The sequence below is a fragment of the Nuphar pumila genome, chromosome 3, assembly GCF_984573655.1.
Source record: "Nuphar pumila chromosome 3, dmNupPumi1.hap1.1, whole genome shotgun sequence".
NCBI lineage: Eukaryota > Viridiplantae > Streptophyta > Magnoliopsida > Nymphaeales > Nymphaeaceae > Nuphar > Nuphar pumila.
In genome coordinates this window covers 31,497,148-31,522,129 of record NC_143251.1, presented here as the reverse complement: position 1 = coordinate 31,522,129, position 24,982 = coordinate 31,497,148, and the positions used below count along the sequence as shown (strand labels likewise).

Here is a 24,982-nt window from a genome sequence, read left to right as displayed (position 1 = left end):
CTTATGCATTCTTATCACACACTTTTCAATGCACATTCTTCTGCGACCAAAATCAATAATATTTTAATACATGAGCACGAGTTTCCACACCAACAATGCAATGCATACTTTCATTCATTGCACAATCCCTGCCAAATGCATGATTTCATTAATGAATTATTTCAGTTAAAACGTACGAACACTCATGCTATTTTGATCTTGCCACAAGTAAGCCTACTTGCAACAACAATTTTGAATAAGTATCACACAACAAGTTCATTCACATAAGGAAAAACACCCCTTTTGTATGCATATAATCAAGCTCAATACACTTAACATAATCTGAAATATTTGCAGGCATACCTAACCAATTCATTTTTCATAAACCGAGAATTTGGGTCTGTCCAATACCAAACTGCATATATATTTTATATATATATATACATAGGTGTATATATATATGTTTTTAAAAGGGAGACTGCTCCAGCACCCAACTGACAAACAGTCGGCTGGGACTCGGCTCTAGCCCAGCTGACTCGGTAGGCTGAGCTTGGCAGTCACCATACACGCCCAGCTGGGCCAGTGAGCACCCTGCCAAGGCATGGCAGAATGCTGCCCAGCTTGCACCAGTCCAACCGGGCTGGACTAGGCCTGACAGGGCCTGGCATGCCCCAATCGACCCACTCGGCTGGGCTGCCAGGTGTCCAGCTGGTACGAAGATGGGTCTGGTTCAGCCTGACCAGCATCCATCCTATGATGTTCAAGGAAGGGATTTAAGTTAACAACAAATAAGTATGAACCATACAGAAAAAAAATGCTATATGTCTAGAGAAATAATGCAACTTAGCCTTTGATATTAATGTACAAAACAAATTCAAGAAACAAAATTAGAAAATATGAGACAACCAAATAAAACAGGAAATAACCATGCCAATCGAATAAAATAAACATGTAGAGATAAATTCCTGACTCAAACAAAATAAAAGATTATGAATAACATAAACTGGGAAAATGCACTATAAAACCGATGGAAATAAGTATCAGTGCCAGGTCAGTCCTGCACAATAGATCAACCCATTTGTTTCCAAAACTGCTACTTTTTAATATGTGATCTAAAACGAGGTGCTCCAATGACATTCACCATGAACAATCATGCATACCTGACACGAAACCATGACAACTGTTGTGGGTACACTTCATAGCCCCACAGGCTTGCATAGGCCTTTGCATCCAGACTTTTTCTACAAGTACTCCAAAGGGGATAAACATACCACTTAACACCAATGTTCTCAACTAAACCAACTGCCCAGTGCATGCACATTTAGATATCCCAACAAAAGTAAGTTAAGACCAAAACTGAAAGCACATAAACATACTGTATTTCAAATCCTAAAAAGAAATATTGCCCATATGTCAAGATAGATAATACTCATGCAGTTAAATTTTTCACTAAGTGGACGGTGAGTCTCATTCAAATTTGAAAATTTTATGCATAAACTGAAACAGACTCAAATGTACCTAGAAAATGCCTTGTGTAAAATGTCTGCCATAGGCTGCCAAGCGTACCAGCCGATTGGCTGGCCTGGCAGGCCTGTTAGACCTGCAATAGGCCTGCCCATGGTTGGCCTGGCAGGGCCGACAACTGCCCCAACCGAGCCCAGCTCGGTTGGGCTGCTAGGCACCCTACTGCGGCCAACAGCCCACATTAAAATATGTTTTTTTTTTGACAGCATACCAAAATTCCCTAAAAAGTTTCAGAACAGCATGTATGCTCACATAACTCAAGTATACACATATTTACAAAGTTCATAACCATGTCATGAAATAAAATATCAGTCATAAACATACGTTCAACAACGTTTTTGGCCTTATTTCCAGATTTACATGTCTTACTAATCCACAACATGGGTTCTTCAAAGAAAATTAACATCACCATGGGCTCACACATGACAATCCCTATTTTGCACAGATAAAAATTCTGTTTTACTATAAGAATGCATCCATATGTACGTTGTTTCAAATAACCTAAAACAAAAGACCATGAAACACATGGATTTCATCAATGGATTGTAGAGTAAATGCTTAGATTTACTCACCCACATGGTTCTACACTAAAATACTTCATGGAAATCGAATCCATGTTCGTTTTCCTCATTTAACCCAAAAGAAAACCCGTACCTATTTAAGAAATTTTCCGGCGATCGGAGGCTGGAGGCACGGTCGGCTGGGCTGCTCCTTGTTGCTGCCGTGACGGGGAGATCGCTGGAGGTCGGCAATGGTGGACGTGGGCTGCCGCAGCTCGCCGACGACCTCCTCTCACCCAACTCGACAGAGAGAGCGATAGAGAGAGAGAGATCGAGGGAGAGAGAGATGAGGGAAGGGAGAAACGAGGGAGATGAGGGGAGAGGGTGAGACCCCCCTTTTCCACCTCCCATTTATCGCCGAACTCCCCCCTTCTTGCCGAGATGGGTGGGGTTTCGGTTACGCCTGTGTAACCCCCCCTCTTTCCTGTTTTGCTAGGGTTTTATCGGGCAACCCTTATCGGGTTGCCCCTTGCCTTTTAAAAACTTACAGGGGCGCGGCTCGGGTCCGGACTCGAGGCCCGTAACCCGACCCCCAACTATATGGATCCATCAGTTGGATCCGAATGGATCCAACTGTGGATCCTCGGATAATTAAATAAATAAAAATTTAAATTTTATTTATATATTCTTCTTATTATTATATTATTAGTTTTATTATGAATATGGATATAAAGACCATTTTATGGATCTTAGATCCATATGTTGGATCCATTTGGATCCAAACACGGATCCAACATTAAATACTCGGTTTTTCTTTTTCTTTTCTTTTTTTTTTATACTATTAATTATTTATTTAACTATTATAAGTATAGTTTTAATACCCCATGGTGGGTTATTTATGCATTCTTTTCTGGATCCGGTAACGGATCCGAGGCCCAAATTTAGAAAAGTACTCGTTATTTTCAAATAAATTTAAATAAATAAATTACAAAAATTGAGGTTATTACAACTCTAACATTTGAAACAAATTTTTTTTTGAATCACTTAAAATTTTGTTTAAGTTTCTTATACTTTTTACATTCAAAGAAGTTTCATCGGCAGTTGTTACACATGAAAAATATTTTTTAGTGCAATCAGATAGTTATGATTCATTATGTGTCATATGAAAAGAGTCTCTCGAATCCAAAATCCAAGAGGACTTACTCGAAGGAGAAGAAGAAGAAACAACAACACTAGATTTAGGAGTGGCTTTTAGGATTTGTGAAACAACCTCCACAATTTGAGCAATCGTCAAAGCATTAAAGTTGCATCCTTTTCTTATTTCTTCACATTTTGGAGTTTTTTCACGCACTGGGGCCACCTTTCTTTTGAGTTTGGAACAATCCAGTCTTATGTGCCCTGGTTCATTACAAAAGTGACAAGTAGCCATTCTTCCTCTTCCATTGTATTTTTTCTCAAAGTGAGGAGAGTTATGGGTTTTTACATAGTTTTTGAGTCTTGATATGACAAGAACCTCATCACTAGTCTTGCACATTCCAAGTCTAGTTTCCTTTTGACACACTTGGGCAAGAGCCTTACTTATAGGAGTGAAAGTTCTATGAAGTAGAGATGACCGTACTTGCTCAAATTCTGATGTAAGGCCATATAAGAAGGAGAAAAGATTCTCTCTTTCCACTTGTTTTTGCCTTATTTCAATTGCCAAACCTTCCCACTTATGTTCTAGCATAGTCAACTCATTCCAATTAGGAGATAACCATCAAAATCTCTTACTCTTTTATCTCCTTGCTTGGTAGTATGCACTTTATCTTGGAGATAATATAATCGAGCCATGTCCTTTTGAATTAACTAAAAATATCCATGCATCACATGATTTTTTTAATTTGATGAACAACATGGTATTCATAAACCATGAGAGTGTTTGAGCATTGTTAGCCTCCCAATCCCTCATTTTTCCTTGATATTCTTGTATAGCTCTCTCATTTTTTTCTTCGGCAAGGGCTTTGATTTGGCCTTCTTCTCTTTTTGTTAGCTTTAGTTGGGGTTCATTAGTGATTTCATTAACGACACCCCATAGCTTTTTTTCCTTGATGTGGTTTTCCATGGTGGTAGCCCACATCAAGTAGTTGTTTTCGTTGAGCTTGTAGGAGATGACGGAAGAGGATTCTCTTTCACCCATGATGACAATCAAGGTGAAGAAGAAGACTAGAAGATGATTACCAACACATGAAGATCTCAAGATGCTTTTCAAACACGAGCCCTATGCTCTGATACCATGTAATGAAACAAGATGTGCACAAACACAATGCCAACAAAGGGCTACAAAAGTGCACAAACACAAGAGGGCCTCTAATGGACCAATTACAATCTCACAAAAGAGATACACAACAATAACTCACAAGAGAAAAACAATGTAAAAAATATAAATTGTATTGCTTCACACAAAATGCTTAGAAAGCATTGTAGAATACAAGGGGAAAACCACTAATTGTAACCAAACAAAAAGGTAGAGTAGGAGCAGCCCAACTAGCTGTTGGGCTGCTCCCATCGGTATATATGTATATATGATCCATACGACATATTCATATTTTAACACTTAGTACTCTCTAACTCTTAACGGCCAGCAGTTCTAGACATAAAGAAACAAAAAAGGAAATGCACCCTAGAGTGCATATTACCCATGACTTAGCTTAACCCTATGGCATTGCCTACGACATAACCAACATGGCACCTAGAGTACACATTGTCTACGACACAACAAACACTATGCTAACCCATAGAATAACACCAAATACAAAATTTTAACACATTAACATTTAACAATCATCTATCAATGTGATTTCAGGAATTAGTTTGTTTTGTTTCATTAACATAATGAAATTGTAATGAATCCTCAAGGATTCAAAAATACAATGCCTACTAAGGGCAAGAGCACAATCACAACCCATAAAGGGGCATTTACAAAGGGAATAAGAACACACTCACAAATTAAAATAATTAATTTTATTGATTCTCAAAATGCATAGCATACAAGGACTTGAGTCCCAAATATATACAACAAAGAGAGAAAGAGCTACTAGCCATTAGAGCATCCTAACGGCAAGTTTAACTAGCTGTTAGGTAGCTCTAATGGCTAGTTGTCTGGGCTAATGACTTAAATGCCCTTGATGGGCATTAAACTAGAAAATAGAAAATAAATATATATATATATATATATATATATATTTGCTAACTACATTCTAAAAAGTAAAAACAAAAATAATACAAGAAAATATGTATTGTACACATACATATATGTATGTATATAAGTATATACAACTTAAAGAAATACCATGATATACATAGCAGATATAAAACTATTTTCTTTTTAGTGCTCTATATCTATCTGTGTTTCTTGATTTCTTGCTCTATGTTCATCTTCAATCTTCTCAAAATGCTAACGTGATTTCTTCAAATTTATCGTGATATGCTCATCATTCATCTAAAGTTTATCGTGATAAATCGTTTTCTCTATTTTGTGGTAATGTCCTACCTTGGTGTCTGTCATCTTTGTGAACTTGCTGCCTTCTGCTTTATTCAGGTTGTTGTGTCATATTTTTTCATTTGTCTGGGTTAGTAGATGTTGGTTCATCTTTTATTCTGGCTAGAATCACACTTTCAAGTTGTAAATTCTTTGTTTTGGCAAATATAGTATTTTTTCATAAAATGTATACTAATTGGTCGCAGTATCTAACTTTTCCATGCCATATCCTCAGCATTATACTTCTTCAGAAACATGCTTAAGTGCATTCCAAGGTCCTGTTGATCCAAGCACTGTATTAGGTGGGTTCAAGGCAAACAATTACTCAGAGGTATGACACTAACATGATCCTAACATATTATTTATCGGTTCCAAACAGTTTTCTTTTCCCATGCATACTTTCTGAAATGTATTATCTGCTACTGTTTATGTCAGGCAACTGCATTTGTGGTAACATATCCTGTCCGCAATATTGCTGATAAAAGTGGAACTGCAAATGAAAAAGCAGTATCATGGGAAAAAGCTTTTATCAATCTAGTAAAGGTTGACATCTCCTTTTTAATAATAATCCTGTTCTTTCATGTGGATTATCCAGCTCTTAATTACGAACTTCAGCAACTGGCTTAATCTTCTGCCAGATTGTGGTGAAACTTTTTTTCTGAGGCAGACTTAGCCATATCTATTCTGAGTTTCTTAACTCTGGCATTGTTCTGTATGTGTGCCTCTCTCTCTCTCTCTATATATATATATATATAAATATATAACAGAGAAAATAACAAGATTATGTATATCAGGATTTATATTCATGTACTTGAACTAGCTTCTTTAGCTTTATTAGCTCAGGTATACTACTTGATGTAGTGGCTATCATAGTAATCGTGTAGATTACAATAAATTTATTTTCAAAGAGACATGATAAAATTATGGATTGTGGACACTTCTTATTGATGTGTGCTTTTGTGAATGCTGGGGGACTTTTATGTCTGTACTTATCAATGCTGCATGAATTTCATAACATTGGCTCTACGTGACTCCAATTGCAGGATGAGCTTATATCCTTGGTGAAATCACAGAACCTCACCCTTTCCTTTTCGTCAGAAAGCTCTGTGCAAGAGGAACTCAAAAGAGAAAGTGCTGCAGATGCAATTACAATATTAGTGAGTTCTTTCCTCTGTATCTTTATCTTATCTCAGTTAATCTCTTTCTGGACTAAAGCTATAATTTTTTTTCATTTTTTCCCATTTCTGTTTATTCCTCTATATCTGATTCCATGTCTTCTTGCTACATGGTGTAATACACCTATAGTTTTGGCATCATGTGAAAAGTTTGTGCACCTTTAAATCTCCTTCATAAGACATAAATTTTCTTGAAATTTTGTACTTTAAACTTTTGGAGGCCTTCCACGTCAGAGGCATTGAAGAAACTTTCCCTCCATGTGCTTATATTACTGGAATGTGGAGGTACTCTTTTGAACAGTGGGAAGATTCATATGATCGTATAGCTTACAAACTTTTGTTTCAAACTAATATGAATCTGAAACAACCTTCTTTATATGGCTAAATCTGATCTCATTGGAATTCATGCATGGATCTGTTTTGTGTGCGTTACCAGATTAGCTACCTTGTGATGTTTGCATACATATCAGTGACATTGGGAGATGCGCCTCAACTCTCATCTTGTTTAGTTTCATCCAAGGTATGATTTACTGCTCATACTTACTGTTATTATTTCACGTAGGGAATACCATTTGTTTTCTTATACTGCAAATTTCTACTATTGCTTTATACATATCTCAATTAACCTGCTGTATTCATCTCTAATCTTGTAAACAAATGCCCTACTTTCTTGTTTTCTTTTCTTCTTTCTGTTGTACCAATTGTCAAGAAGAAGATGAAGAAGAAGGGCCTCCTAATTTCATCAACAAAAGTTATTGACTCAATCCTTAAGCCCCAGTGGATGCACTGTGACTCCTGATTTGTGTCAACAATAATCATTCCAAACTAACCTACCCGACCCATCAGCATAATTAATGGGCATTGGACCTCATACTAGTCCACTTATTCACTATAAATCCAAGAACCTAGCAGACTCCCTAGACTAATAAGTTTGATTTCTATCACAATTTGATCGGTAGAAGGCTTTTAAATGATTAGGTATTTATTGTGTGTTATCTTGCCAACATAATTCTTGTAACGCCCCAAATTTCAACTTGCGAACCTTTTCAGAAAAACAGGCAAGAGACTAGAAATATCTCTTCCTTCAGAGTTTGTGTAATAACCGCAAATTTTATGCAGCATAAAGAAATTATATATATATATATATATATATATATATATATATATATATATATATATATATATATATATATATTTATTTAATTAATGTGAATTGGGCCTGGGATCCGTTATCGGATCCATAAGAAAAATGTGCATATTAGAGTATTTTAGTAATACTATATAAATAAATAACTAATAATAAATTTTTTCAAATCCACTGTTGAACCCAAGTGGATCCAACCCCTGGATCCACTGCTATTCACGCGACCCGGATCCAAATCGAAATTGAATCCAGCATCGCGGGTTGGGGGTCGGACCTGGACCCGACCCACTCCCTGTAAAATTTTAATACAGGGAGGGATAAAAAGGGGGGGGGGGGCAACCCGATATGGGTTTCCCGATAAACATAACAAAAGGGGGGAAAACCCCTCCCCGATATATCGGGTGTTAGGATTCAGTTGAACCCTAACACGTAAGGAGATGGGGAGGCGGGGGAGCACACCGCAGCCGCCGGGAAGGTAGGGTTCCCTTCCTTTTCGGGTGGCCACCCTCCTACAAAGGGGGACCCCCGAACCCCTCTTCCATCCCTCTCTCGCTCTCATCTACCTCTCTATCATTCGAATCGCCTCCGAGCTCCGGCTTGCAGAAGCCGACCTCTCCAGTGGTGGTGCTGTCCAGGCCTACCGACCTCCTCTCGTGGCTGCCGCAACGTCTTCGCCGGAAAATGGTAGGCTTGCTGTTTCTTTTCGGGAATGCTATGGGTCGAGCATGAGATGAGAGTTGTCGGGACACCTTAATCGCGAAAAGGGGGGGGGGGGGGGAAATCCCCAATTTGGGGTTGTCTCTCAACCCCAAACCGAAAACCCCAAATCTACGATTTGGGGGTTTCAGATTATTATGGAAAAGGGGACTATTGTGTTTCATATTTCTGTAAAATGGAGAGAGATTTTCTGATGCTTGCTATAGGGTTCGTTTCGGTTAAGAAGGGGAAAAAAAACTTGTTTTGCTGGGCATGCGTAGGTGATCCAACTTAGTAGGTTTATATGAATGTATGTTGTGCTGATAAAATTCTCTCAAGTTGCAAGCTCTTTGGATCCAATAAGTGTAATCAGACATACTTATGACATTGGTTAAAATGTAAAATATTGGGTCTTAGTATCTTCATCAACCATCATACCATTTATCATAAAATGAAATTTCTATTGGATGTCGATTTTTCGTTAGGAACATCGAATTTTGTTGAATTAGTTAGTATTATTACTTTTGGGGTTGTAGCAGCACCCTGTGGTCAAAAAGGTAGTATATAGATGCAAAACAGAAATTTTGTTTGTCGACTTTCATGAAATCATGATTTTCTTTCATTATGCTATGGCTTATTCCTTCTCAGTTGCCAAGGAAAACATAGAGCGGGAATGTTTCTTTAGGTCTGGTTGTTGAAGTAAGTTTCACTGTAACATGCTTAAGATTCATGTTTTTAATAAGATCTCTAGACTGAAAATTTATGCACAGATCCATATACTCAAACAATCAAGCTAGAATATATGTATATCAGCAAACGTATGCATGTATAGGTCAAAGGCTTCTTAAATTTGACTGAAATTGTGAAATATACAACTAAATCAATAAACACAGTATTCTAAATCCTGAAAGTAGCAAACTACCAATGTTGGAATTTACATGGTGGGATATACCCAACTATTTTAAATGAGCCACGGACCTTACAGAATGTACTAGATGTGCCTATATTGTGACATACATCAAGATGCTATCTGTTTGCATGTGGTATATAGGACAACATATGCTAGTTACAACAAATTGTAAACATTTCAAGATAGTTAGGAGATGCATGCCGCGCCTTTAACATTTTGTAAGCGGTATGCATGAAACTTCAATCTAGCATTAATGAATTATCAGTAGTGGGTTTGTGAACGTGGCAATTAGCATTTCTCTAAATTTTATATCTTCATTGATACTTATAAAGCACAGAGCTAAGTTAATGAGGGTTCTTAACAAAGAAAGTTTTGACCACTCTTTTAGTTAAGTAAACCATGGTAGTGATAGATAAATAAGAATAATTTTCCTTTATGTGTAATCGTTATGGTTTAAGGCTGGCACGTGAATCACCAAGCCTGGTACTTGAAGGTTTCACCGTGGCACTCAAGACGAAAAGGTTAATACCCACATAAATATTAACTTTTGTGCTTGACTGGTTTAAAGGCACCGGAGCACTCTGAGTGGGTTGTGCAATGAATATGGAAAAAAATAAATGGAGGTATGTGTACTTTGGCAAAATGACTAAGTTTGGGAACTTACTACTATGGTAGTAAGAGGTAGATGGGGAAACACCCCATACTTCAGGAAAATAATTAAATGAAAAGATTAACCCGCTCAGATTCAGGCTTACCTTAGAGAGGGTAGGTGGTACAAAACTCCGGGGACGCGTTTAACTGTTTCGAGCTAAAATGACTCGTTGGTCCCCACTCCTCAGAGTTGGGGGACCCGGACTACCAATATGTCCTACGTGGTAGCTCTTTGTTCTTCTACAGAAGTTAGGGATGCATCATGTTTTTGGTTTGGCCTTTGAGAGTTTCTCTCGGTCACTGGCGGCTCCCTTGGGATTTCAGTCATAGTTAGAATGTTCGGGTTAATAAAACAACTTAGAATAATATACCCCCGAACGTTCTTTTCTGTGATGGTTGCCTCGGCCCGTGTGTACCCACGGGATAAGACAAGATAAACATAAATTAAAACATGTTGGGTATCACCGTGAGTGGAGTTACTATGAAGACCGGTTTATATTCTTCCAGCATGTTTTGAGCTTGTGATGAAATGACGTCATGCAATGTGTAGATATGAGATAATCAAATTCGTATTGGGACTATTACACGACTGTTATGCATGACTATTATTGTGTTGCATAAATTGTTTTAATTGCTTAATGCCTTGTTAATTGTTGTCGTTGCATAAAATGTTTAAATGGCTTAATTATAACTGCCTTATAATCTGTATGCCTGCTTAGATATATGTCTGTTACTGCTGATGCATGGTCTGCTTTGTGCGATTCTTAATAGGCTGAAAAATCTACACATCACATACTAGATTCATGACATACCTGTATTAAGAGTACAGTTTTTCCTACTTAGACGTGGTAGTCTAATTCCTATAATTTTTATCATTTTCAGGCACAGAGTAGTTCTATGAGCGACGCGGGATGAGGCGCTGACCAAGACTTGATCTACTTGTTCCCTGGCGGTCCTACTTTCTTTCGGATTGGAAATTTTATTTTGAGACTGATAATGTGAAAAGTCTGATGTTGGATTCTATTATTATTGAAATAAAAATAAATGGTGTGGTTTGCTTTTACCTTCCTGTATCGTTCTGAAATGATTAACCCTGAAATTATTAGTTGTTTCCGCATAAAAAAAAATCCTCAAAAATCTGGTTTAAAATTTCGGGGCGTTACAGTTATGGTATCAGAGCCTGGAAACAATAAATCCAAGATCACAGTCATGCCACATCCTGAGATCGCTCTGTGAGTATATTTTTATTTATTTTACTTTATTAGTCATGATAATTACATTGTTTCTCCTATATAAGTATAAATATATACATGTAATGATTTTTGAAACACTACAATTCAAAAATAGTAAAATTGTATATTGGAATGGTTAATAGATGTATCGCCGATCCCAAGCCAGTTCGAACACAACCAATGAATGGCAGGAGCAAAGGGGTTTCGTGATGGAAACTCTCGGTAATCTGGCTCAAGCAATGGACACTCAAACACGCAACCAGACAGAGCTAGCTGCGGCCATAGGCAGCAGTCAAAATACCAACACGATCACATATGAGAAATTCCTGAAATTAAATCCGCCAACGTTTTCAGGAAAGGCTGACCCAGAGGTAGCCGAGAACTGGATCGCGGAAACAAAGCGAGCATTTCGGGTTTTGCCTGTTCCCGAGAATAAACAAACGGACTTTGGTACCTATCGCTTGACGGAAGATGCTCAAAAGTGGTGTGACACAACCCGAACCATCCACTTTGCCGGGATGGATACTATTCCATGGGAAGATTTCAAGCGGACATTTTTAGAGACATATTTCCCCCAGTACGCTCGTGATCAGAAGCATCAGGAGTTCTTGGAGCTTACTAAGGAAATATGAATTTGGTAGAATACACTACCAAATTTCGGACCTTGGAGCGTTATTGCCCAAATTTGTTCGCAAATGATAAAGCCAGAGCAACTAGGTATGTCCGCGGACTCAAGGACGGATTACGACCACGAGTGATTGTAACAAAAAAAAATTGTTTTGGTTCGGGCCGGATCCGGACCCGACCCAGACCCGGACCCGACCCAGACCACCGCCTCTCGCTGTCTTTTAAGACAGCGAGGCAGGCGGGAGGAGGGTTACGAAACCCCCTCACCGCCTCTCGCCCTCTCGTCTCTTCCCGACTCCCTCTCTCGCTCATCCACTGCCAGCGACGCCGGCGACTCTCGACAGCCGCCGCCACCGACGTCGGCGACCCCTCCTTTCTCTCCGGCGAGCTTCCCCCGAAAACCACCTGGTACGCCACTGCTTCCCCTTTTCCCTCTCAGTTTCTTCTCTCTCTCTCTCCCTCACTTCTCTGTGTGGCCACGGGAGGGGACAAACCCCCTCCCTGTGCCCCCTTTTAGCAGGGGTGGAGCATGACACCCCCCTCTTTGCGTCCGTTACGGTGGGGGAGGGGCCGAGCCCCTCCTCCCTGTTCTCTGCTACGGCAGGGGAGGGGCCGAGCCCCTCCTCCCTGCCCCCTTCTTGATATGCCAGCAGGGGCCGATGACCCCTGCCTTTTTTATTGTGCTAGCAGCGGCCGATGGCCCCTGCCTTTTTGATATGCCAGCAGGGGCCGATGGCCCCTGCCTTTTTTATTGTGCTAGCAGGGGCCGATGGCCCCTGCCTTTTTGATGTGCCAGTAGGGGCCGATGGCCCCTGCCTTTTTGTTGTGCTAGCAGGGGCCGATGGCCCTTGCCTTTTTGTCTGCCAGCAGGGGCTGATGGCCCCTGCCTTTTTTTGTTTGCCAGTAGGGGCCATAGGCCCCTGCCTTGCTGTTTGCCAGCAGGGGCCATTGGCCCCTGCCTTTTTGTTTGCCAGCAGGGGCCGATGGCCCCCTGCCCTTTGCGCGCGGGCCTATACCCTTGGCCAACAGGCCCGGGAAATCTTTGGAAGCTTCATCGTGATGGGGACAGATCATTACAATTGTTGGTCTCCAACGAGGAATTTCTAGTAAACGTGAGTCATCTGCTCGCATTGACTACATCCCCCTTTAGGCGGCAAGGCTCATTTGGCCCTGCTTTATCCTTTTTTTTCGAGTCATTTGGGATGGTTGGCCCCAACCCTATGTATCGGAGAAGTCGAGTCTTTGCCTTGCTTTTGCTTTTGTCTGGGTTTGCATGTTAATATCGCATATTTGCAGCTACGACGGATCTCACTCGCGCTCCGCGACCCGAGCCGTCAATCGTGTATGTCTGCAGACGTCAGCAAGCTCGTAACCCTCCAAGGTAGGGGAAGATTGCACAGAAGACTTGGACAATTGAATTAAGTTCAATTAACTAAAAAGGGATCATTAAATAAATATATATATTTATACTATTACGCATTTAACTCAAGGACGCTGTTTCGCGATCCTTGCCCTTTACCTCCTGTCAGTCTTTACATGCCGTCGCGCATCGCGTCGAGGTTTCGCGTTGCACTCCTGCTTACAACTTTTACTTGCCGTCGCGCTTTGCGCCTAGACTCTTGCTATTGCAGATGACGTGCAGGTTCTTGCTCTTTGCGGATGCCTTAAAGGCATCCTCGTGGAGGATGCAAGGGGCATTTACCACTCTCCCTCTTGCGACAAGAGTTTTGTCGGGAGCGAGCGAACATCTTAGCGGGTGTTTTGTTGAGAAACCCGTATCCCGTCTATCGAGGCCGGTATCGAGTCATGCGAGACATGTAGATACCCCGATAGCGGATGTGATTCGAGATAATCACATGCATAATGTTGGCACAAGGTACTGCTGTTTCAAAGGATAAAGTAAAGTATATAAACTTTACATCTTTGTGAAACACTCCTGTTGAAGCTTCTGTTGAGGAACTATACCCCCCTTCATCCTAGAGTACTTGTAGTCGTGCACGACACGTCTAGTACTGCGATGATCGGATGAGATGGTCGTGCGACATCGATCAGTGCTAAATGCACAATGCTGTAATCACATAAATGGCCTCACATTCGCCTTCACAGGCAAGATGCTCGAGTGGTTTAAAGACCACAACATAGAATGGGTCGTTAGTTAAGCAACCCCTAACGTACCTATTCGCTTCTATGTGTCTGTCAAGGGAGAGGACAGAGCGGTACAAACTCCAATGGACAGGTTGTTAACAACCACCCTACGGGCAACGATCCGGCTTCCCCAGTCATTGGAGTTAGGGGAAAGGGGCTACAATAGTTAGCTCAACACTTCTGCAGAAGTTGGATGCATCCGTGGCACTGTCTCCTTTGGGGAATCCTCTCTCGGTTAAAGCCGTCCCTTTGGAGCGGACTCAACTAGCTATTCGGGTTATTGAAAATACATAGAATAACAGACGCCCGAACTAGTTTCAATTGTTTCTATATTTTGCCTGCGCGTACCCGCGGGTTAGTAATTATCGAAACATAAGGTCTGTCTACACTGGTTGTAGGGTTGTTTGACTCGCTTGCACTAGTGATTCGCTTGCACTACTGACTGGTTTGCACTACTGACTCGCTTGCACTACTGATTCGCTTGCACTACTGACTCGCTTACACTACTGATTCGCTTGCACTACTGATTCGCTTGCACTACTGACTCGCTTGCACTACTTGTTCGCTTGCATTACTTATGCATTTGCACTAGTTACCTGTGTGCATTGCTTACCTGTTTAACTGCATATCTGCTTTAAATTGTGTAACCTACTGAATTAAATCTACATAATTCAGTTCCTTGTAGTCTCTCTTGTGTACCTACTAGTTTTTCGCGAAACTAACCCATTCTATGGGTACAGGTGATGATTAGGTACACCACAGGCGATGGTGCGATGGCACCCTTGTATATCCAAGCTTCAGTACTTTCCAAACATGGAAAAAATTTGTAATTTTGAAACTCACTTGTGAAAAATGTATTCTTGGAAAAATGAAACGACTAGCATTTCAAGAAAGAACTTTTGTCTTCACTCGACCACTTGAATTAATTCACTCTGATGTTTGGGGTCCTGCACCAGTTACGTCAAAAGGTGGGTTTTTATACTATGTAATTTTCGTGGATGACTTTACACGATATACCTGGATTTACTTTCTCAAACACAAATTTGAAGTGTTCTCTTTTTTTTTAAATATTTCATAATATGGTCAAAAATCAATTTAAGAATGGTATTTCAATATTTCGCACTGATTCAGGGGGGGAATTTTTATCAATTGAATTTAAAGAATATTTGAACTCACATGGAATTTCACACCAAAAATCTTGTCCCTATACCCCTCAACAAAATGGGTTAGCTGAGAGAAAACACAGACACATTATAGAAACAACTAGAACACTACTTATCACACATCAAGTTCCTAAAGTTTTTTGGGCCGAAGCTATTTTGACTGTTGTGTATCTTATTAATAGGATGCCCTCATCCTCAATAAAGAATATTTCTCCTACTGAAAAGCTTTATAAACAAAAACCTGATTATTCTAGACTGAGGGTGTTTGGGTGCAAGTGCTTTGTTTTTACAGATAAGAATGATAAATTCTCTCCCCGTGCTATACCCTGTACTTTTTTAGGATATGCAAATAATAAAAAAAGATACAGATGTTTTAACCCTAAAAACAACAAGTTATACGTTTCAAGGAATGTATCCTTTCTAGAAAATGAAAGTTTTTTTGAAAACAAAAATTCTACTGAAATAGATGAGTATTCCTTCTTGTTAGATCTAGTTCCAAAAGATAGTGTAAGAGAAATTGATCTAGATGATCAGATGGATGTGATTGATTCTGATCCTCATAGAAATAGTCAAGATTGTATTCAATACTCTAGACGAGGAAATTTAGAAAGACAGTGTGCCCTGGATAAATACACAAGGGAACATGAATCTGCTTCTTCATCTAGAAAATCCACTAGGATCTCGAGGGTTCCTGCAAAGTTTGTGTCATATCAGTCTTTTTCACCAAAACATCAAGCCTTTATTGCTCTAATTCATTCCTATGAAGAACCTCTCAGTTATGATATAGCCAAGGATCAACCAGAATGGGTCAAGGCTATGAAAGTCGAATTAGTAGCCTTAGAAAAAGCAAATACTTGGACCATTCAAGACCATCCTCCAAACAACAAGAAACCTATTGGTTGTCGCTGGGTGTACAAGGTGAAAACCAAGAGTGATGGCACTCTTGAAAGATTCAAGGCCCGGTTGGTGGCAAAAGGCTATTCCCAAGAATATGGAATAGACTATGAAGAGACCTTTGCCCCAGTAGCTAGAATGACCACTGTTAGAATCCTAATAGCTCTTGCATCAATAAAGAGATGGCATATCTTTCAAATGGATGTTAAAAATGCTTTTCTAAATGAAACTTTAGTTGAAGAAGTATACATGGACCCACCACCAGGAATGAATATACCTAAAGGGAAAGCACTTCGCCTAAACAAGGCTTTATATGGTCTCAAGCAAGCTCAAAAAGCTTGGTATGATAAGTTTAGTAAGGTTATGCTTGATTTTGGTTTTCGATTTTGTCTTACTGACACAACTTTGTTTGTTAAGAATTCTGATGCAGGTATTATCATCCTTCTGCTCTATGTTGACGACATGATCATCACTGGAAGTGATAAACAGAGAGTTTATGATATTAAAAAATTTCTCAAAACACATTTTGAAATGAGTGATTTGGGTTTTTTGAAATATTTTCTTGGTATAGAAGTTGCCTACTCACCTAGAGGTTACTTGCTAACTCAATCTAAGTTTGCATTAGATATTGTTGCCAGGTCAGGTATTTCAGATGAAAGACACGTTGATACTCCTGAGATTGTGAATGTCAAAATGAAGATTGATGATGGAGAGCCACTCGAGAATCTGACTCCGTATAGGCAACTTGTTGGGGCTCTATCGTATCTATCTATCACAAGACCTGACATTACACATGCGGTCCATACAGCCAGTCAATTTCAACATACTCCAACTTCTGTTCATATGGGAGCAGTTTTGCGTATTATTAGATATATCAAAAATTCTATTTCTCGAGGATTATTTTTATCCGCTTCCTCTAACTTTTGCTTGCTTATACTGATGCAGATTGGGGTGGTGATCCAAATGACCGCCACTCAACTACAGGTTTTTGTGTCTTTTTGGGAGAATCCTTGGTGTCTTGGCGATGTAAGAAGCAACAAAAGGTCTCTCTCATCAACTGAAGCTGAATATAGGGCAATGGCTACAACTACTATGGAATTAGTCTGGCTTCGACGTCTACTTTCCGATATGGGAGTTGAAAGTCCAAAAGCATCAAATCTGTGTTGTGACAACAAGAGCTCTATCTATATTGCAAGCAATCAGACATTTCATGAACGCACCAAGCATATAGAAATGGATTGCCATTATGTTCGAGAGGAATTTTTGCGTGGCACCATCAATCTTCCCTATGTTGCTTCAGAATATCAGCTGGCCGATTTCTTCACCAAGCCTCTCGCTGCTCCTAGGTTTCACTTTCTCTTAGGCAAACTTTCGGTTATCCAACCGTAAGTTTGAGGGGAGTGTTAAAATATGTAATCTCATATAATATCTCATATGTAATCTCATAGACATGTAATGTTTTATCTCCTTTCTAGTTAGGATTTTTCGTTTAATTAATTTTAGTTAAAATACAACTAGAATTAGCCAAACCAGTCCATCATTGGACTGCTTTGGCCTTTACCTTTTTGACTAGTCAAAAAGGTACCTTTTTGACCAAGTCAAAAAGGTAAATCCAAAAAGAGCTGTTGGACTCCCCAACAGCTCTATTAGAGCCGTTGGAGAGTCCAACAGCTCTCTTAAGGCTTCTCTCTACCTCTCTATAAATATGGGGCTATTCCCCTTGTAAAGACTTACTCTTGTTTTGGGTTTTTATCTCAAATCAATAAAATTGTTTATTTTTTATTTTTATACCCGTTTCGGGTTGTGTGTATTCTTAAGTTCTCTTTGTGAACCTTTGTGGTTCTTATGGTGTATTTGTGAGAACTTGTTGAGAGACATTTGTTGTAGCATATTTTTCACTTTCTTACAACCACCCATGACAACAATAGAACAACGTAGTTAATACCATAATATAAATGTGATTTTTGCGATGCATTTAAACAATTAAAGAAAGAGCAATCAAAGCTCAAGGCTCTCGAGGCCTGTGATGATTCATTTAGACCATCGATACATTATACGCAAAAACCATAACCTGCAATGTATGCATTGAAGTCAACACGCTTCCAAATGCATATTTATATATGTCAATTTAACCATGTGCATGATATGTCACATTCATATGAATGTGTTCACCATTCATGTGCATGTGCCTTTACGAAATCATTCCACATACATGCATTTATGTACATGCGAAACACACATCAATGCATGTATGCACATGCATTTGAAACAAACTTCATATAGTATGATGTTTAAGCATGTCACATCAAGTCAAAGCATATAAATAATTCCAAATCTTGACATGTCTCGAGAACAAAAATACATGCACACAACACTTTCTGAAAATTTATATGCACATTCAGAAATGCAAACGTGTATCATGTGTATGCCACAAAAATATCCATAAGCATGTCTTTGTTCAATTCGGATGCATACTCAAGTCAAATGCATACTTTTATTCATGAACCAGTTCCAATTAAAATTTGTGAACATGCACGCCATGAGGTACGTGCCAAAATACATCAATTCCATATTTGCACATGCATATGCAAGCAACCTTACACTAATGTCTTAATCAAGCATAACATGTTGATTCTAAGCACAAGAGAAATATCATTCTTTCCTTGATTCACCTCTAGCAAATCATGCATACAAGTATATAAGCATGCGAGTGCAATAACAATAAACTTTCATGATCCATGTTTTCAATACATGCACATGTCCATAACTAAATCTTTAACACATGTTAACCAGGGGATAACACGAACACTTTTCATATGAGAATCTGTATATAACCATATGCAATTTGCTGAGTCAATGAACTTGAAAACAATTTTGCAAACCTAATCACCACCTAAGCATTGATCTTAACTCTGCCTAAAAAAAATCAGTTTTATAAGCATCGATCAAGTCATTCAAACTATATCTAGCATGAACCCAATTTAAGAACAGAAAATACAGATTAAGGTATATATATACAAGCATGAATCTTGATCATAACAAACAGAAATAAATCTCGATCATAACCCAATATGAGTCGATTTTTGTATAAAAACCTTATACACAAAATTTTTATGTGTAAAGAACCGAAAACACCCATATAAAAGAGGATCTATGGATCCTCATCCATGTAATCTAGAGTGAACACATAGAATCACTCTTTAACCATGGATTTGCACTAAATATTGCATGAAAATCGAATCGGTATTCGATTTTTCACATGATTCAAAAAAAAGAACCCGTACTTTTAAACTGATGCTTTGGAGGGAAAACTCAGGGATGCTGATGGCGAGGAACAACTCAATCAGCGTCGTCGGAGGTGTCTGCAATCGAAAATAATGATGAAGACTATTCAAGTGACGCAAATAGTGCATACGATACATCTCAGGGGCCATTTTCTGAAGTATCTTTAACATGTCTATGAACTCATCTAATTGAAAAAAAATGCTTTGTTGTTCTCAGTCAAATTAGCTTTTTCCTTTAGATAACCCTGTACTGCCAATTTATGCACAAGGCAAGGTGTCGCACACTAACTGCTTGTGCAAGACATGCGGATCCCCCTTGGTTTCACTGAAAAAGGGGATCAGGCAGATCCTTGCCGGCCATACAACCATACAGTGGGGATTTGAACTTGCAACCTCTGAGCATAAGGAAACACGCACTAGCTGCTCCTACCAAACAATCTGAGGTTAGGGCAGACCCCTGCCAGTTATAAAGCCATTATATGGGGGTTCGAACTTGCAACGTTCAAACACAAGGTGACGTGCACTAATTCCTCCTGCCAGACAAGCGGAGCCCTCGTTGGTTTCCTCGACAAGGGGGGAATCAGGCAGGGGGGCCCTGCCTGTTGGCCGAAACAGAAGGGGAAAAGGGCGGCAGGGGCCTCCTGTCCCCCCCCCCCCCCAACGGCCACAGGAGTGGTGGCAAGGGCGCCGCCGGCCACCTACCGACCCTCGGCAAGCCCCCCCAAAAAAGAAATCGAAATGGGGGAGGGCACGACAGGGGCCTCCGACCTCCCGACGAACACAAAGGGGAGAGAGACGTAGCAGGGGGGGGGGGTGGCTCCCTACCAGCCTCCCGGCATCCTCGCGAGCAACAAGGTGAGAGAAGAGAGGAACAAAGGCTCACCTGGAGGACCGGCATCGTCGGCGGCGTTGATGGCTGTCGCACGCTAGGAGGGGAAGGCGATAAGGGAGAGGAAAGAGGAAAGAGGAAAGAGGAAGAGGCTGACGTTGTTGGGAGGTCGTCGACCGTCCCGCGATTGCGCACGAGCACGAGAGGGAGACAAATGAACAAGGAGGTCGAGAGAGTGGAGAGAACGAGAGAGATGAGAGGTATCGAGGGAGAAAGAGGGACGAGATCCCCTTTTGAAGAGGGCGACCCCCTCCTCTCCTTCCGAAAAGGAAGGAGGGGATAAACATTCCCCCGACGGCTCTGCGTCCCTCCCCTTTGCCAGACTCGTGTCAGGGTTCCTTTAGAACCCTAACCACGGGTTTTTCTTCTTTTTCGCTACACGAGTCATGTCTCGGGTCCGGGTTCGAAACCCGCGACTCGGGTTCCAACCGTGTGTTGGATCCGGGTCTTGATTGAAATGCAGATCCATAGGTTGGATCCCAATGGATCCAACTATGGATCCCTACACTACCTTATATTTTTATATTTGTTTTTTTTTATAATGACATTATTCACTTTATGGGTCTTGGATCCAAGATTTGGATCCCAGGCCCAAATCAAACCATTACGAAAACATGTCAAATTAATAAATAATAACAAAAAATTTGCGGTTATTACATCGTTTCCCCCTAAAAAGAATTTCGTCCTCGAAATTTTACCTGTAAGATGCCTATAGAAATCGTAGTCTGAGGGGATTGGTATCGACAAGGATGCATGCATGTATGCGAGCTCCCAATATATATCCCAACATATCGGGATCAGGACCACACACAATGAGTTTCTAAGAGTAGTTTGGAGCTAAAAGTTGGTCTCGACAAAATTCATACAGAATTTCTTTGATAGCAAAATCCGTACTAAATGACGAAAGTCTTATCCTAAGACTATTAGAGTGTATGTTCACTACTTTCTACGGATGATAGACACAACCTGATATTTCTTTAGCTTGTTCTTGATTATTGGATGGAGTTTCCTTTATTTTGTCATAATCACGTCGTTGTTTGTTGTCCTTACTATTTCTAAGAGACTCTTTGTCCTGAATAACCTCCACTTATTCCTATTTCTCAAAATGGCCCCATCTTTTCACTGAAGACCCAAACATAACCTTAAATCAAGGTCTAGAATCCTTCACAGAGTGACCTTTCTGAACACAAGACACAAACATGTCATTATATTAAGATTTAAAATTAATAGCGATCAGATTCTGCTACAACTAAAAGCCAAATCTATTGATTCATAACAAGCTATCTCCATCAATCTTATTAAACTCCAAATTAAGGCTTTATATTGAATTTATAGCTGGAAAAACATTGGGCTTGGATTTCGATCCGGATCAACGAAAATGGATCAAGATCTGGATCAAATCCAGATTTAAGTAGGACTTAAATAAGACCCAAATCCATATTAGTTCGGATCGTAGGCCTTGGATCCAATCTGATCCAACTCCGGATTCATTTCGACAAGCTGCTTAATTTTCAGAAAAACACAATTTTCGGGCAAACCGGGACTAGGATTTAGAAAAGTAAAATATCGTTGCGCTTAAAATTTCGAGATGCATCCAACGATATACTACATGAATACCAAATTCCGAATTTCGCCCAAAAATAACCCGAATTTTGCTTGAATTCTGCTTGAATTTAAAGGTATAAAATAAAACTCTTTATCTCGTTTCGATTGGCTCGTTACGACCTTGTCGATGGAACTTGGGCCAAGCCCAGACTTAAAAACATCGGTCTAAAAATCGACTCTCAAACAATTTTCTCCCAGACTTAGCCAAATTTTCGAAAATCTCACGAAATGACTAAGTACGAAAATACCCGATATTACATCCCTACCCCCTTAGGATTGATCCCAGAAAAATTACTTTCATATAATCACACTAAGACTTTTAAATTCACACCAAATACAAATTTAAACTATGAATGCAATCAATCATAAAGAATTCATATATTCTAAATAAAAGTATTAAATAACCTTACCAGTAAAAGAGACTGCTATGGAGTATGAGGTACGACTTGCTGACACTTCCGGACAGGGCTCACTTAAAAAAATTTAAAAACTTAATGGTAAAAAGATGATAAAAGCGTAAGATTTTGTTGTGGCTCTGATACTAAACCTGTAACGACCCAAACTCATACCCCTTGAAAATGCAGATTTTTTTTAAACAAATGCGAAAATATTTTCAGAGATCTAGGGCCCTTACAGTTCCACTCTCAATTGGATAACCACACACACCACAATAGAGCTTACACTTATCATCCATACCAAACCAAACCATTATTCATTTATCTGAAAGAAGGAATGTTTAAGCAATAATTGCAATAGACATATCAGAGTTATTTAAATGACATAAAAGTAAATAATGAAAAACTGAGTCACACTGTCCCTCTGTGAACCGTCCAGCAAAAATATGACACTCGTAACACTCCTAGAAACCAGTCGCTTCACTGATCATCTGCGGCTGCAAAAAACCATAAAAGTTGGGTGTCAGAACCGAAATCCTTAGCACATGTACTTCTAATGAAAAAAGTGAGCATAACGAATACAAATAAGATTTCATTAAATCATTTAAAGGAAATCAATTATGACAACTTCATAATTTCAATTAAGCATTCATGCAACAAAGAATAATTTCTAAGCATGAGAGAACATTAAGCAATATTAGGGATCACAATTTAAGTAAGCAAGACATTTAACATGCATTAAAAATTAAACATCATGTATTCACCATCATGTAATAATTAAATGAACAAGTACAATATGCATGTTTTAATGCATAACAGGAATATGCATGATCACTTTATTATCTTTCCTTAAAGTTTTCCTTTTTCATATGCATGCCTTATTCAATGATATAATTTAAGTTCTTTTTAATTACCGTTGCCCGCGGATACACCAAACGGTTAAAATCCGCGAGGTCAAGTTAGGTTCCCAGGGTAACTTAACACACAATTTGTATTTTATTACTGGGTTCCAAACTAAGCCCTCGACCGATATCAGGAAACAACACTATCTATCGGAACATTGGAAATCAGCATCCAATGTCGGGGATACCATGAAAATCAGCATCCACTGACACTACTTTTTTGGAATACCAAAACAAAAGCTGTGTCTACACACCACCCCAAGTAAAGTGGTGGACTCTTCCTAAAACTGTGGCCAGGAGAAGAACCTCAATATCGGGTTCATGGGCAACAATAACGCATACAGAGTTTTTGTATCCTCATGATTTTCTTAAAACCGCAATATTCAAGATTCCCACATTAAAAAAGGGACATCAAGGAAACATAAATTACACTGTTCTTTACTTTCTTTTTATCTTGTTATTAATTCATCTCTTTTACATTTGCAAATCAACATGCAAAATTAATAACATAAGTTTGCAAATCAACATGAAACCATAAGCTCGCAAATCAGCATGTGCAGCTCTTCACGGTCTACCTCCCATTGCAACAATAGAATAATACAATTAAAACCATAATATGAATGTGATTTTTGCGATGCATTTAAACAATCAAGCATAACATGGCGATTCTAAGCACAAGAGAAATATCATTCTTTCCTTGATTCACCTCTAACACAACATGCATACAAGTATATAAACATGCGAGTGCAATAACAATAAACTTTCATGATCTATGTTTTCAATACATGCACATGTCCATACATTCATATGCGTAGAAAGAAAAACTAAATCTTTAACGCATGTTAACCATGGGATCACATGAACACTTTTGATATGAGAATCTATATATAGCCATATGCAATTTGCTGATTCAATGAACTTGAAAACAATTTTGCAAACCTAATCACCACCTAAGCATTGATCTTAACTGTGCCTAAAAAAAATCAGTTTTATAAGCATCGATCAAGTCATTCAAACTATATCCAGCATGAACCCAATTCAAGAACAGAAAACCCAGATTAAGGTATATTTATACAAGCATGAATCTTGATCATAACAAACAGAAATAAATCTCGATCACAACCCAATATGAGTCCATTTTTTTATAAAAACCCTATACACAAAATTTTTACATGTAAAGAACAAAAAACACCCATATAAAAGAGGATTTATGGATCCTCATCCATGTAATCTAGAGTGAACACATAGAATCACTCTTTAACTATGGATTTGCACTAAATATTACATGAAAATCGAATCGGTATTTGATTTCTCACATTATTCAAAAGAAAGAACCCGTACTTTTAAACCGATGCTTTGGAGGAAAAACTCAGGGATGCTGATGGCGAGGAACGGCTCAATCGGCATCGTCGGAGGTGTCTGCAATAAAAAATAACGATGAAGATTATCCAAAGAATTAATATAATCCTCATGAGGAAGACTATTCAAGTGACGCAAATAGTGCATACGATACAGCTCAGGGCCATTTTCTGAAGTATCTTTAGCATGTCTACGAACTCATCTAATTGAAAAAAAATGCTTTATTGTTCTCAGTCAAATCAGCTTTTTCCTTTAGATAACTCTGAATTGCCAATTTGTGCACAAGGCAAGGTGTCACACACTAACTGCTCGTGCAAGACACGCGGATCCCCCTTGGTTTCACCGAAAAGGGGGATCTGGCATATCCCTGTCGGCCATACAACCATATAGA

At 39.3% G+C, this 24,982-nt stretch overlaps 1 protein-coding gene across 2 annotated transcripts in view; it reads left to right on the top strand.

The window, feature by feature from the left end:
- Positions 1-24,982, top strand: part of LOC149842495 (uncharacterized) — a 254,408-nt gene that overhangs the window by 109,472 nt on the left and 119,954 nt on the right. For both annotated transcript variants that reach the window (XM_089999224.1, XM_089999225.1), the window contains 4 exons: positions 5,756-5,851; positions 5,956-6,063; positions 6,564-6,677; positions 7,132-7,215. In XM_089999224.1, coding sequence (XP_089855350.1) covers positions 5,756-5,851; positions 5,956-6,063; positions 6,564-6,677; positions 7,132-7,215 — 402 coding nt within the window. The remainder of the gene's footprint in view (positions 1-5,755; positions 5,852-5,955; positions 6,064-6,563; positions 6,678-7,131; positions 7,216-24,982) is intronic.